The 15,069-nt window shown below is 36.9% G+C and overlaps 1 protein-coding gene across 3 annotated transcripts in view; it reads left to right on the top strand.

The window, feature by feature from the left end:
* Positions 1 to 15,069, top strand: part of MYO5A (myosin VA (heavy chain 12, myoxin)) — a 163,530-nt gene that overhangs the window by 43,470 nt on the left and 104,991 nt on the right. For all 3 annotated transcript variants that reach the window (XM_006898237.1, XM_006898239.1, XM_006898238.1), the window contains exons 6-10: positions 1,771 to 1,852; positions 3,498 to 3,605; positions 5,485 to 5,591; positions 11,627 to 11,892; positions 12,601 to 12,682. In XM_006898237.1, the coding sequence (XP_006898299.1) occupies positions 1,771 to 1,852; positions 3,498 to 3,605; positions 5,485 to 5,591; positions 11,627 to 11,892; positions 12,601 to 12,682 (645 nt within the window). The remainder of the gene's footprint in view (positions 1 to 1,770; positions 1,853 to 3,497; positions 3,606 to 5,484; positions 5,592 to 11,626; positions 11,893 to 12,600; positions 12,683 to 15,069) is intronic.

Below are 15,069 nucleotides of genomic sequence, written 5' to 3'. Positions count from 1 at the left end.
GTCTTTAAGTCAGAACTTAACTCATAGCTGCTTGACTCGTGTTGAATTTCAAGGGTGTAAATCACATGGGAAGAGATTGCCCGTCTTTCTCCCACAGAACAACTAGGGGATTTGAACCACTTGTCTTTGCGTTAACAGCACAGCTTCCTATGGATCATGCCACCAGAACTCTCTTTGGCCAACAGAGTTAGTCAGTTGGACACACTGTAGAATTGGAGTACAAAACCTTGATTTTCTGTAAACTATATGGCCTAACTGTATTTTTTTACAAATGCATTTGTGGAAAAGGAACATCAGGAAATAAAAAAAAAATCCCACAAAAAACAACCAACCTTGGAGTTTTAAACGACTTCTTTTTTTCCTATTCTATAAAATATTATTATTGATATATAATATTTAAACTCAACTTTTCCTGATGATATGGTACTTTGGTGTATTTTGTATGAGCAGTGTCAGCAGACAGCTCATTCTAAAATCTGCTAGAAAACCATGAATCTAAGGAGTGTTCTGAAGGAATAATTACAAAAAATGGTTTTTCTTTCCCTCCAAAACACTGTCCCTTATGTTTGTAGCCATATGTCACTAATTTAAAAAGTTTAACTGTCAAGTTTTACAACATGAGAGTCTAGGGAACATTATGTTGAGTGAAATAACTCAGTCCCCAAAGGATAAATGCTACAGTAGACTGCCACTGTGAAAATAGGAGAGTAACTGACAAGGGGAGGGGAGAGGGGGAGCACAGAAATGGAATGTGTAGACAAAGATCTCCACAAAGGCCAAGGCCAAGGGAGAATCAAGCTGCAAGGAGTTGATAAAGACAATATGGCTACTGCAATTAGCAAGGTAAGTAACTGTTTAAAAAGGAAGGAGAGAGGGGCTTTGGAAGAAGGAAGAGGAAATCATTAGTCAGCAGAGATTAGTGAGGGAAAGGATGGTGAAGAAATAGGTGAGGTGCAATGGGGACTTGAGATGGAAGGATAAAGTAACACATCAGTAATATTCATTATATAAAACAATGTACAGAAAGGGTTGTATGAGAGGAAATGTAAATTAATGAAACAGTGCATATGAATGATCATATAAATAAATAATGTATTTACTTTTAAAATGAAAAGATTGATGCCTTTGCATGATGAGGTTGATGAAGAGTGTTAAATATCCCATGGACTGCCAACTTGGAAGAAGTGCAGACAGATGGCTCCTGTGAGGCAAAAACCTCCCAAAAGTATTATTATCCAATAATTTATTTTGAATGTGACCAATAAATACACACTCATATATATACACATATACTACTAATCATAAGATTTAATTATAAATATGTACTAGTAAGGGAGCTCCGGTGGCCTAGTGCCAAAAAGCTGCATTGCAATCCCAGAGATACACAGTTTAAATCCACCAGATGCTCTGCTGAAGAAGAAAGGGCAATCTTCTCCTTTACCAGTCAGATCCAATTTGATGGTACACACAAACAAAATAATAAAATTAAAGCAAAGCAAAACCAAGTAAGTGTGTACTAGTTAATTTAGAATGATGTTGTTGGTGTTGATTGCCTTCGAGCCAAGCACAACTCTTAGCGACTCAAAGGCCTGAAGCCTCTCTACAACTATCAACATTTATCAAAGTTCATAGTTTCCAGATGTCATGTTGTTTTAAAAGTGCTTCCAATAGGACCATTTATTTAACCAACTGAGATTTAATATTAAAATTTTACTTTATGAAATTTTTGATTGAAATGCTATACTTGAAAACTGTTTTCTTCTTTCAAAGGCAGAAGAGGAGAGAAACTATCATATCTTCTATCAGCTTTGTGCTTCTGCAAAGTTACCTGAATTTAAAATGCTGCGATTAGGTATAAATATGGCTTTATATTTGTTGCACTGTTATTGTTTTCTTTTAACTTCTAGTTCACTTACTTGTAAAAAAAAAGGAGCTTATCTCATACTGAAGTACTGATGGGTCAAATTATGTATGCATAATATGGAATAATAATATAAATGGAAGTTACGGGAGGAGTAAGGGAGTGGCCGTATAAGTGGAACAAAATTGAATTTGAGTTGATATGTTTAAGATTGGAGTTGAGTGCAACCACTGTGGAAGGCGGTATGGCGCTTTCTCAAAAAGTTGCAAATAGAGATACCATTTGACCCAGCAATTACACTGCTGGGAATATAGCCCAAAGATACCATAACTGACATCCAAGCAGATATATGCACACCCATGTTTATTGCGGCTTTGTGCACAATAGCAAGGAGTTGGAAACAACCCAGGTGCTCATCAGCAAACGAATGGCTAGAGAAAATATTCACACAATGGAATACTATGCTGCACTGAAAACCAAGGAACTCATGCAATAGTATTAAAAATGGGTGACCCTGGAGGACATTCTGATGAATGAAGTATCTCAGTCACAAAAAGACAAATACTGCATGGTGCCACTGTTGTAAAACAGGACTGACCTCGGGGTTGGAGGGAGACTGAGAAAGATGGGTTCAATAATGTATACTGCATTGAAACAGATGAGGGAGAAAACTTTAAAAGGATATTTAAAAGGGATATGTGATTAGGTATTTTTGTCATGACAGGAGTCCAGAGTGAAGGCTGCGTAGTGGATTGGACCTGGGGGAGGCTTTGTAAAACAATGAAAGAATTTTTCTTTTACTTTCCCAAGAGGGTAGTGTACTGGGGGGGGGGAAGATTGGGAGGGGAGAAAAGTGCAAAAGTGAATGAATGGAGACCCAAAGTCTCTGTAAATTTTCATTGAAATGAATAATAAATTTAAAGAAAAAGATTGGTGGGGAGCTCTGGTGGCCTAGTAGCAAAAAGCTGCATTGCACTCCCAGAGGAATGTAGTTCGAATCCACCAGATGCTCTTCTGGAGAAGGAGGGGCAATCTCCTCCTGTACCAGTCAGATCCAATTTGTCGGTACACACCCAAAAAAATAATAAAATTAAGAAAAAAAAAGATTGGTGATGAGTACATAGAGGATTATTATACTAGTTCTCTCTACTTTCATATATGTTTTAAGTTTTTCTTAATTAAAAGGCATCTTTCTGTCTGATGGAGATCTATAGGGTTCCTGATGAAGACAGTAAGGGAGCTTTGGTGTGTAAAGGGTTTGGCTGCTAACTCAAAAGTGGCCCAGAACCTCTCTGATGGTTAAAATTCCCAGCTGCTCATTGAGGGAACGATGGGCAATCTTCTCTTGGGCAATTTACAGCCTCTGGAAACCTGCTGGATTGTCAGCCATGAGTTGGCCCCGACTTGACAGCAGTGTGGAGGGAGGGAGTGATCCTAAACATGTAGCCATTACCCAACTAAGAGAAATATTTAATACTGAGTTTTGTATTAAAATACTATAACTGAAATAATAGGAAGCTTAGTTTTAAACCTTGTCATTTTACTGTACTGTCACTGCCCCTAATTCAGAGTGACTTAAGGATAAATGTCAAGGCTTTCTCATGGGCCGCACAGCTTTAATTTCCCTTATTTACAGGAGATGCAAATTACTTTCATTACACGAAGCAAGGAGGCAGTCCTGTGATTGAAGGAGTTGATGATGCCAAGGAGATGGCACATACCAGGCAAGCCTGCACTTTGCTAGGTAATTAAATTTCCTCTTGAGCTCTTCTGAATAATGACTTTATGACTCAAACAATCTTTGCTTGGAATGTTGACTTGACTTTGAATTAATGTGTTACTAGGAGATTGAAGATTCCCTTAAAAAAAAACACCCAACTTTTTTGGTTGTGAATGACATGAACTTTCTTTTTGGGGTGATAAACTTCTAAAATTAGATTGTGGTTAGTAGATGTGCATCTCTATAAATTTCTAAAAATTACTGACTTGCATACCTAAAATGGATGAATTTTGTGATCTGAAAATTAAATAAATGTATATATGTAAATTAACATAGGTATATAATACAATAAAGTTGCCTTAAAAATACTTGAAGGCATTATAGGAGGTAGGACTAGTTAATTTTTTGCTTAAAGTTTTACAGAATCTGAAGGTTAGAACTAAACGAAATGAGTTCTATTAAGATATAAGTTTTCAAAGTGCGTTAAGTTTGGTTTTCTTTTATTTGGGGTTTTTGTTGTTGTTTCATATGTGTGTGGTTCTGGATCGGCTGTCCTTTGTAGCACTTGGGGTCACCAGGAGTCAGTGTTGACTGTGCGAGCTTTTACTGGGAAATGTGACAGTGAGCTAGCTCGGTGACAGAACTTTGTATTATATAAAATTTAGTATTTGACACTGCTAAGTGCCACATTTTCTTTCTTAGATTGAAGAATGTTGACTTTTCATGTGATTTACATTAGTCTTAGTACCTTAGTGACAACTTTTAGATATTAATACTTTTAAAATCTCAGGATATAAAAATAACTGCAAAGCCATATGCTGATACTTTGAGGAATACCCACAAGTGAATTAATTTAAAATCACATACTCTACTTGGGCTGTTTCAGCATGGAGTAGTGTTTTGCAGGTCTACAGGGAAATGTGTTAGAAACACAGAATCTCAGAACCCACCCTAACCCTACTGAATCAGAGATCCATGCGTGAGTCATATGCACTCACTCAAGTAAAATAAATAGAGCTTTACCTCCTAAGCAAAATCAGTTTGCAGGTTGAAGATTGTAAGTTTTAAAAAGTTTTACTGTAGGAAATAGCAAAAACATTCATTATAAGGTTAACACTCTGTATTAACTGCCTGGTTAAATATTGGGAAATAATTTTACTACTTTTACTTACATATAACCATCCTTAATGTTCTGTATATTCTTATTTTTTAAAATTCTTATTTAATTGGGAGGCGGGGCAGAAGTCAGATATAATAAAAAGCTACAGGCAGTGCAGCTTTCTTCTCCTCTATATCCTGTTCTAACACCAAGTTTGGACATGCTTTCATCAAGCTAGAGTACACCAGTCTGAACTCCTCTGATCAACTCTTACTGGATTTATACAGTCTGTGCAGTTAGAAGAGTTAAGTAATCAGACCTGGGTTTCAAATTGCATTTGGCTTAGAGAGAAATAGAAATAGCAATAATGTTAGTACAGTCCTTAAGCCCTGCATGTCACAATGATGTTGATAATTTATTAGCATTTAAGCTTATGCTATGTAGTATGTTATCTGCATTGTCTTTTTTAATCTTCACACTTACCTGTTGAGACAGTCACTGTTATTTATTTTAAATGAAAAGATGGAAGCCTAGAAAAGTGAAGTTACTTACCCAAAATGAGATGGCAACTCAAAAGCAGAACCAGGCCTCAAGTGCTCGTCTGTAACTCTCTCTGTGCCCAATGTTGTCAGCCATGATGTCAAACTAACAAACCCATTAATGTCAACAAAGATCAAAGTGTTGTTAATTGTGCATAACATCATGCAATATTTGAGAATTAGCAATGGGCTTAACATTGTCTGTTATATTTGTTCAGTTCCTATTCTAAAATTAATCACTTGCTCATTCACTCTAATGTTTCAGGAATTAGTGAATCTTATCAGATGGGAATTTTCCGAATACTTGCTGGCATCCTTCACTTAGGCAATGTTGGATTTACATCTCGAGATTCAGACAGCTGCACAATACCTGTAAGTTCAGGATGAAAAAAAAAAAAAAAAGGATGAGCTTAGTATGATGGGAGTTGAGTTGTGGGGTTTTTGTTGTTGTTGTTAGTCCTTGTTTTATGAAAATAATATATTTTACCAGAGAGATAATTTTTAAATAACTATATACTGTAAAGTAGAATCATAAACAGTGAATAAAGAAATATGGATTCTAATATCTCATGTACAGGGATTGTGTGTGTTTGTGTGTGTGTAAGTGATTTTGGCTCTATATCATTTATTATTTATTCTATTTTTATATTATTTCTATTATAGAGATGTTACAATTGGATCAATGAGTCTACAGCAAAGAATTCATTTGGTCCATGACACAAATACCAAAAGTTGCTAACTTTATTTCAGGGGTAGAAAAGGAATATGGTTTAAAAATTGTTGAAGAAATAGTTAGTAGTGGTTGTTGCTGGGAAGAACTAAATGGCTGATAGTGAAGGCAAAGGGCAAGAAATGGATTTGCCCCTTTTAGTCTTATTGAATATGATTCATGTGCATCTGTAACCTGTTACAGTCCAGCAGAAGAGACATAGGCAAACAGGCAGGAGGAGCTGATATGGACAGGTGAAAGGACTACACTCATACCATACGTAGATCTATATCCATATATAGTGTGTGGTGTAAGTACGCACGTATGTGTAACACAACCATCAGGGATCAGTGTTGTACAAGCTTCTTAATCATAACCAAGCACCCTGATGGAATGAGTTGCTGGTTCTGGGGCACTGAGAACATCAAGGTCCGTTGACCTTGCATAGTCCACAAAGACAATGTTCTGCATGCTACATTGGTGAATAGTAGTGACTAGGACCTTAAAAGCTTATGAATAGCCATCTACAGTGTAACTATTGCTTTCTCCATATCCAGAATAATATCCAGAATAAAGAAAAGGGAAGAAAGATGCATTGAAACAATTAGTCCAAATGACTAATTCACCCTGTGAACCTCAACATTTGTGACCAGAACTAGATGGTGTCCTGTTACCACTGCTAACCTCTCTAAGAGGGATCACAGTAGAAGGCCCTGAATAGAGTGGGGGCAAATGTGTACCATAACTCAAAAATATAACAAAGATCACACTCACTCCTCTGATAGAGACTAGTGAAATCCCCAAGGCTATTCCTTTAATCCCCCTTCAAACCCCAAACAAATTCAGTACCTTGGCTCAACTTTTAGCCAAATGATAGACAAGCCTATAAGTTGACAAAATACAACAGGGAGGCACTGACTCCTTAGAATAAGCAGCCATATAAGGTGAAGAAAGCAATATTTGTCCAAGGATAAAACTCTGGAGGCAGGAAAGGGTGGGAGAGAAGGATTAATAGATATGAAAACTACAGGAAAGATAAGGGGATAATTAAGATTGTAAAACAATATTAAGATTATATAACAACATTAACATAATTGATATTGCAAAACAATACATATGAATGGTTGAACGAAAAACCAATTTGCTTCACAAACTTTCACTTAAATTTTGAGGACTTCTTGTTTTTGTTCAGGTTACCCTGATCTCTTCTCACATTCTACATTCTAGACATTTACTTGCCAAGTTGCCTCTGTTTCCAGACTTTCCTGAGGTTCTCTCTGCCTCTTATTTGCCTTCTAGCACAAAGATGTGGCAGTCTTTAAAAGCATTTCACTTCTGCCTTCTTTTGTCTTAGCACATATTACATTGTTCTGTAAAGATATCTCTTGCTTGCCTTTCCACATGATGATTTGGAGTTTTTTTCTTTTATGTTCTAAAAATTTTAGAAGGAGTTCTGGTAGCCTTGTCAGTAGGGAGTTGGTCTGCCAACCCAAAGGCCGGCAGTCCAAATCCCCCAACTGCTCTGCAGGAGATAAATGGGTAATCTCCTCCTTTGGAATTTGCAACCTCTGAAAACCTACTGAGGTCAGTTATGAGTTGGTTCTGACTCAATGGCAATGAATTTGAGATTTTGCTTTGGAAAGACGTCGAGAGCTCTGGTGGCTTAGTCTTTAGGGAGTTGCACAGCTAACCCAAAGTCCACACCATTCTAGAGGGTTGTATCCATCAAGAGCTCTGTCAAGAGAAAGGTGGGCAGTTCTCTCCCATTAAGATATACAACCTCAGACACTCGATGGAGGATTTATGAGTTGGAATTGATGACAGTGACATAGCCCTTTATATAAAACAGACCCAAAGGCACATGATTTGAATCCACCACCTGCTCATTGGGAGATGGGCAGTCTCCTCCTATGCGATTTACTGCCTCTGAAAACTCACTGGAGGGCCAGCTATGGGTCAGTTTTGGCTCCATGGTATACCACCACCTCCTAGAAGCAAAGAATGAGTTGCTTGCCTTTTCTAAATATAGTAGCTTTGTATTATATCACAAAACTAGTTTTCTAAAGTTTTAAAAAATTATTATTATTATATGAAATATGTGATTTTAAAAAGCCCAAACCTGTTGTTGTTAAGCCAATTCTGACTCCTAGTGACTCTATATGACAGAAACAAACTACTTCTTAAGGTTTCCAAGGCTGTAATCTTGTGTAAGCAGACTTCTATGTCTTTCTTTCACAGAGCACCTGATGGATCCAAACCACTAACCTTTTGGTTAGCATTCTGACACATAACCACTGTACCACAGAGTCTCCCTATGTGAGACACAATAGAAAAGAAATGCGTTTGTGACAGAGACAACCCCTATGACGAATGACTTTTCTATAATTAAAGAGTCAAGAACTTGATAGGTGGGGAGCTTTGTTCACAGAAAACTTGATATTCATGATTTTTCATTATGGATATTTGGTATGTAAATTTCCTAACCCATAGAGCTTAATTTTAATTGCATACTTTTCTCTCTCAGCCATTTATTCCATGGTTTAATCTGTTTTAAGTGAGTGAAATGCTCGTCATTATTTAAATTGATTTCTTCTGAGGAAATATCATAGACTGGCCTTTTTTATTTAATAGCTTTATTGAGCTATAATTCATATACTATTCCATTGACTGACTTGAAGTGTGCTATTTAGTGGTTTTCAGTATATGCAAAAATATACTGCTGTCACCATAGTCAGTTATAGAGCATTTTAACAAAAGAACCTTAAATAGGAACCCTAAAGCATTTAGTTAGCATTCTCTTATCCAGCCACTTACCCATCATAGTCCCAAACAGCCACAAGCCTACTTTTGTATCTATAAATTTTCCTATTCTGGGCAGCTCATATACTAGAAATTTTCTAACATGTAATCTTTTATAACTGAATTCTCTCATGTAGCATAATGTTTTCAAGCTTCATCCATGTTTTCCTATTTATAAATGTGCCATTTCTTTTTTTTTTAAAGCTTATTATAATTTGAATGAAAGTTTACAGAGGAAATTGATATTCTGTTCAGATTTATTTTATGACAGTGGATAGTGACGCAGTCCCCACATTTTATCATCATCCTTCTGACTGTCTCCCTGTGGTCCTTGTTTTCATTCAACCCTCCAACTTTTCTCTTCCTATCTTCGGGTTTTTATCCTTGGACCCTGAGACCAAACTAGTCTTGGGGTCTCCAACAGTTCCCATCAAACCAGTAAACCTAGTAAGGCTTATTGTGATTTTGAGTTTTGGGCCACTTTTCTTTCTCACTCTGTCCAGGACCCTCTGCTGTAATCCCTTCAGAGTGGTTAGCGGTGGTAGCCTGGCACCATTTGTCTTGTTACTTTGGTTTCAGGGTCATGAAGGTCATGAGACTCATGAGGTCTGTTGGTGCTGTGGACTAATTCTTTCTGTGAGTGGGACTTTCCTGAGTATTATTCCTGTGTGCATATACCAAGTTTATGGAGAGGAACATGATGCTGGGAAGGGTGGAGGGTCGACGAAGGAGAAGAAGACCCTCAACCAGATGGATTGACACGGTGACTGCTGCAATGGGCTCTTGTGTGTCAGAAAGTGTGAGGATGGCGCAGGACAGGATTGGTTTCAGATCTTTTGTTCATAGTGTCGCTATGAGTTATATTTGACTTGATGGCATCTAACAACAACAACAGCTCAAAGGCAAGAAGGGAACAGATAGAAAGATAGATGAACACAAAAACCACAGGGAAGAAGTAGGAAATATTCTGCTACACTATAGGACAAGGTATTGATCTGTTGTTCATAAGGTTGTAACTTGATGCGACCTAACAACAAACAATGTGTATGAGTGGTTAAATGGATTACTGGTGGGTTCTTTAAACTCAAATAATAATAAAAAGGTTGGGTTTTTTTTAAAAAAAATCATTACACTGCCAATATTTCCTAAAATTTGAATATTTTTACAGTTTTACTCTTTCTAGGGAGCTCTGGTGGCCTATTGGATAAGGAGTTGTGTTGTCAACCTACAGGCAGGCAATTCAAATCCACCAGCTGCTCCAAGGGAGAATGATTTCCTGTACAATTCATGACCTCTAAAAACCTGCTGGAGGGTCAGCTGTGAGTCAGTTCCGACTCAGCAAGGAGTGAGTGAGTGGTTTCGTTCTTTGAGAAATTGAGAAGTAATTTCAGAGGAAGTGTACATACAGTCTATGGAAGTTATTCAAAAGTTACTTCACTCTGGTTCTTTAATCCCTTGGAATTTTGTGATTTTTGCTTTTTTTCCAGAAAATGTCAACTTTGTTGTTTTGATAGCAACTACAGTTTGACTACTGAAGAGGCGAGAATCAATGATCTCATTCTATTTGGTTTGACAGTCAGTGCTTGTGGACTCCATAGTCAAGAAGTCAGAGAGCATATTGTGTTGGATAGGTCTGCAGTAAAAGCGCTCTTAAAGGTTTCATCTTGGTTTTTTTGTTTGATCATTTACAAATCATGTTAGTTTTTCATTTATTCATTCTAATACATTTTGTTTTATTAAATTGATAAAAATTTGTTAATTAAGTGAATGACAATTTCTGACCAACCTCTTACTGTATATTGCCTTTACCTATATAAAAATTATATACCTCACTCCCTCTCTTCTCATCCCTGATAACCATTCACAAATGATTCTCTCTATTTGTAATCTTCCTTAGCTTTTCCTAGTGGTGGTCTTATGGCATAATAGTCATATTATGACTGACTTATGTTACTCTGCATCATTTCTTCTTGATTTATCCATATTGTACAATGTTTCATAAGTTCTTTATAATTTTTTTAGTGAAACTTAATACTACATTTTTTTGTTTTTTAATTTTTTAAAAATAATTTTAATGAACATTTACAGAGGTTTTAGATTTCTATTCATTCATTGCTGCACTTCTCTCCCCGCCCAGCCCTCCCCCTCAATACTACATTTTGTGGATGTTGTTTTCACGTCTTTGCTATTTCCTAAAGGTTTTAAAAAGTAAAGATGTGGCTTTGTTAACTAAGCCATAGGTTTTTTTCATTCATCTTGGATGCATATGAAAGCTGGACAGTGAAAAACTAAGACTGAAGAAGAATGCATATGTTTGTACTGTGTATTGCTGAAGGATATTAGCTATATGCTTGAGAAAAATAAACAAACTACTGTCAGAAGAAATAAAACAGAATTATCCTTAGAAATGAGGAGTCAGACTTCCCTGATTAGATAGATCCTTTTCCTCTCACATGCATAGTGTTCACCTCGGTAGTGATTTTATATTCAGGGAATGATCACTTGATTCATCATATCTCTTCTTGATGACTACAACAATAGAAGAACAGGAATGTCCTATCTGGTTTGCTTACTAGCACATCACATACTGGCTGGTCAGTAGATACTTACTGACCTGCTAGCTGATTTTCAGGTGGGCTGACTGAATCCCAAGAGGGAGACAAAGAAAATATTATGAAGAGTTTAAAAGGTCATTTTTGAAATGAACTTTGAAGGAGAACTTTTAAAATGTGCTCTAGATGCTAGTCTAAAAGCTGCTTTTGAGTATCACCATCAATTAGTGTAAGGTGATCTTGGTGTTACAACAAAGAAATTGCTAGATTATGTTACCTCTTATTATCAGTTTTCAGGAAATACTTAATTGGCATGGTCCTGGGAAGTAATCATTTTCTTTTGGCAGCCCAAGCACGAACCTCTCACAATCTTTTGTGACCTCATGGGTGTGGAGTATGAGGAGATGTGTCACTGGCTCTGCCATCGGAAGCTGGCCACTGCCACAGAGACGTACATCAAACCCATCTCCAAGCTGCAGGCCACAAATGCCCGTGATGCTTTGTCCAAACACATCTATGCCAAGCTTTTTAACTGGATTGTTGATCATGTCAATCAGGCTCTCCATTCTGCTGTCAAACAGCACTCTTTTATTGGTGTGCTGGACATTTATGGGTAAGGATTTTTGGCTAACATACCAAAGTGGACATTTTTTTCTAAAGATTATACAGTAACTATAAAAAGATGTTTTTATCTTCTGTTGGTGAGGAGAAGAAAAATTCTGCTTATGACAATTCAAGAGTACCTTGATGGTGGTGATATAATTGTATGTTGTTAAAACTGAACGCAGGGCTAGCTGAGTAAGCTAGTGGGTGGAATTGATTAGTTTTCAGATTTCTGTGGCACATTACTATTTAATTTCTTAACAATCTAATTTTATTTGCTACTTGGCTTTCTCCAAGTAGCCGTCTTTTAACTTTTAAGACCCTTTCAGTGCATTTGTGCTTATTTGATGCCTAATGTTTCATTTTCTGATTGAAGCCCTAAAAACCACCAGTGAGGTTTCTGTTTCTATTTTTTTTCTCAGTATGTGTAGAACCATGAGTATAATTGCAAAGAGCACTTGAGGACGAGTGAGCCATCAGAAGCTCATGTTGTTACCTGCTGGAGCTTTTAAACAATCTCCCAGCAGCTTGGCTGATGCTCTGCTGTTAGGTATACATAGTCCATGTTATTGACTTATAAACCTTCGTCTTCACTGAGGTGGAAAGTATCACAGTGTTGATCAATTCCCAGTTCCTTTCCTTCTTGAAATGTGTGCATTTTCAATATTTTTTAAAAGCAGTTTCTCTCTTTTTTCTCTCCTCACTTTTGGTCTTACAGATTTGAAACATTTGAGATAAATAGTTTCGAACAGTTTTGTATAAATTATGCAAATGAAAAACTACAGCAGCAATTCAATATGGTAAGAATTTTCCTCTTTGAATAGTATTCTATAAATGATCCTTTTGAATTCTTGATCTGTGTTTAAAGCTGGTTTCTAAAATGAAATCTTGACTTATACATACTGCCTGGGGTTTAGAACAGCTGAACTGCTGGGGAATTGCTAATTAAATGATGCAATTTTAGAGTCAAGAGCCAGTTTTTCATAGTTCAGGTAAGATGACCTTTAGATTGCTGCCTGCAAATAATGAAAATTTGGTCAAAGTAAATTAAGCGAGTGAAGGAGGAAATGTAGTAGGTACTAGTGAAAGAAGTATGAAGCTCTGTGCCCAAGAATATCCTCGGATTTGTTCCTGAGGCTACTATATGTGCAGTTACAGCAGTCACTCTTACTTGCAACCAAAAGTAAAAACTTTACATATTCTCTTTTCAACAATCTGAAACAGTCACTGACCTAGTGACAGCAGTAATATTTTGTGAGTGGCTCTGGTTTAATTGTTTTGTGAAATAGAAACATCACATATTTTTGAGAATAACTGTGGTGTTAGGGGATTTAGAGGTACTTGAAAATGATTTGAGACCTGGGAATGAAGAGCACATACTCTAGAAGTGAACTGTTATTTGGGTTGGAAAATCCCACTGGGTAATCAAGAACCAGGGGACCTTGGGCAAGTTTATTGACTTCCCTTGGCTTTAGCTTCCTCATCTAGAAAATGGGGACGATGATTGAGCCTACTGCATATGGTTGTATAGATTATTACATGAGTCAGAATATGTAAAGTGCTCACCAGACATGGTTTCAAACACAAGTCAACCATGGCGGATGGCAACTCTTTGAACAATAGATCGGAACCTTGCCCTATCCTGCACCGCTAGAGGATCTCCACCATGCTAGAGGCCATTGTTCCAGGCACTGTGTCAGTCCATCATGTTGGAGGGCTTCCTCTCTTCTGCTGACTGATGAAAGAGGACCTTAAAAATGAAGCACTCAGAAATATTGGAAAGTAGAGGAAGGAAAAAAAAAGAATCCTTGATCCTTACTTTATATAGAGAGAAGTCAAGTGGTATGGTCTACAGTTGATAGAACAAAAAAAAGTTTTAAAATGTTATTTTAAGTTACAAAAGAGGAGAAACTCCCCCCAAACCAACGACATCTAAAATTAGTAATATTGAGAGAATAATGAGGGGCAGTGGAAAGGTACATTGTAGGTATCTTGAGTTTGCCTTATTCCTTTAGCAGGAGATCAGTAGATATTATTTCAAACTGATATATAAAAAATAGCTAAGAAGCACATTCTTTAGAAAGGTATAGGTGAATATGAGTATATCTAAATAGCTAAGAAAATGTTTAAAAATGCTTACCTCTAGAGAGTTAGATCAGGATTGGGAAGGGATGAAGCACGAGATTATTACTCATCATTATAAACTTTTTATTATACTGTTTGATTTTTTAAAACGCACTATTTCTTACTTTGATAAAATTTGAGCAACATATAAAAATTTGAGTGTGTAGAGCCAATTAGACTCCTTAGCACTCCTTAGTACTGTGAGGGACAGTCTTGAAACCTCAAGTTTATGACTGTTTCCATGATGATGTGATTGGTGTAATCTCCCCCCCCCCTTTGAATAGAAACTTTAATAAGAATCTACCACGCAGAGACTGCACTGAGTACTGTTTTCTCTAAAGGTCTTAATGAGTTTTTCTTGGCACAGCCTTCAGCTTTCAACTTGAGTATTTGACACAGGTGATTGGAAGTGTGAGAAGCAAAAGCCACTTTTGGGGTTGGCTAGTTTGTCTCTTTCTCAGGATCTCTTATCTCTCTGTGAGTGGCTTAGCTTTCTCATTTCTTTCTCTGTTTCTGCCTATTTTTCTGTTACAAAAATGTGCATACACATGAACATACACAAGCGCTCTCTCTCTCTATATATATATGTATATATATGTGTATATATATATACACATGTATATATATGTTTTATATATATATAAAACATCATAGCTTTTCTGTCTTCTTCACTCTAACTATAAAATGGCATGCTCTTTCCTTTCACTCACTATATTTTCTCTACATCCTGGTTTCTTCTTCCTCAGTTTCTGCTGCCTCATTCACTTCAAATTTCCCATGAACTGAGCAGTCATTGAAAACAATCCTGCCAAGGTCTTGACTTGCTTAGCTTGCACTCATCTTGCTTCTCTCAGTGTCAGCTCCTATTACTAACTGCCTCTCCCCGCACCCCTTAATTAATTCTTATATCTGAGGAAAGGAATCTGATGAACTTATTTAATTTTTTCAGTAGTGTACTCCCAGGTTGCAATGACCATTTGCACTCTTCCTGGATGATACCCTTGATATCCTCCCACAACTCATCTGGCCTTCGTTCATTAGTGTTCAAAGCCTCAAATCTGTT

The sequence above is a fragment of the Elephantulus edwardii genome, unplaced genomic scaffold (assembly GCF_000299155.1).
Source record: "Elephantulus edwardii isolate Elephantulus edwardi_28Jun2011 unplaced genomic scaffold, EleEdw1.0 scaffold00225, whole genome shotgun sequence".
NCBI classification, from domain to species: domain Eukaryota; kingdom Metazoa; phylum Chordata; class Mammalia; order Macroscelidea; family Macroscelididae; genus Elephantulus; species Elephantulus edwardii.
The sequence above is the reverse complement of the archived record's forward strand: the minus strand, read 5'-3'. Positions and strand labels throughout refer to the sequence as shown.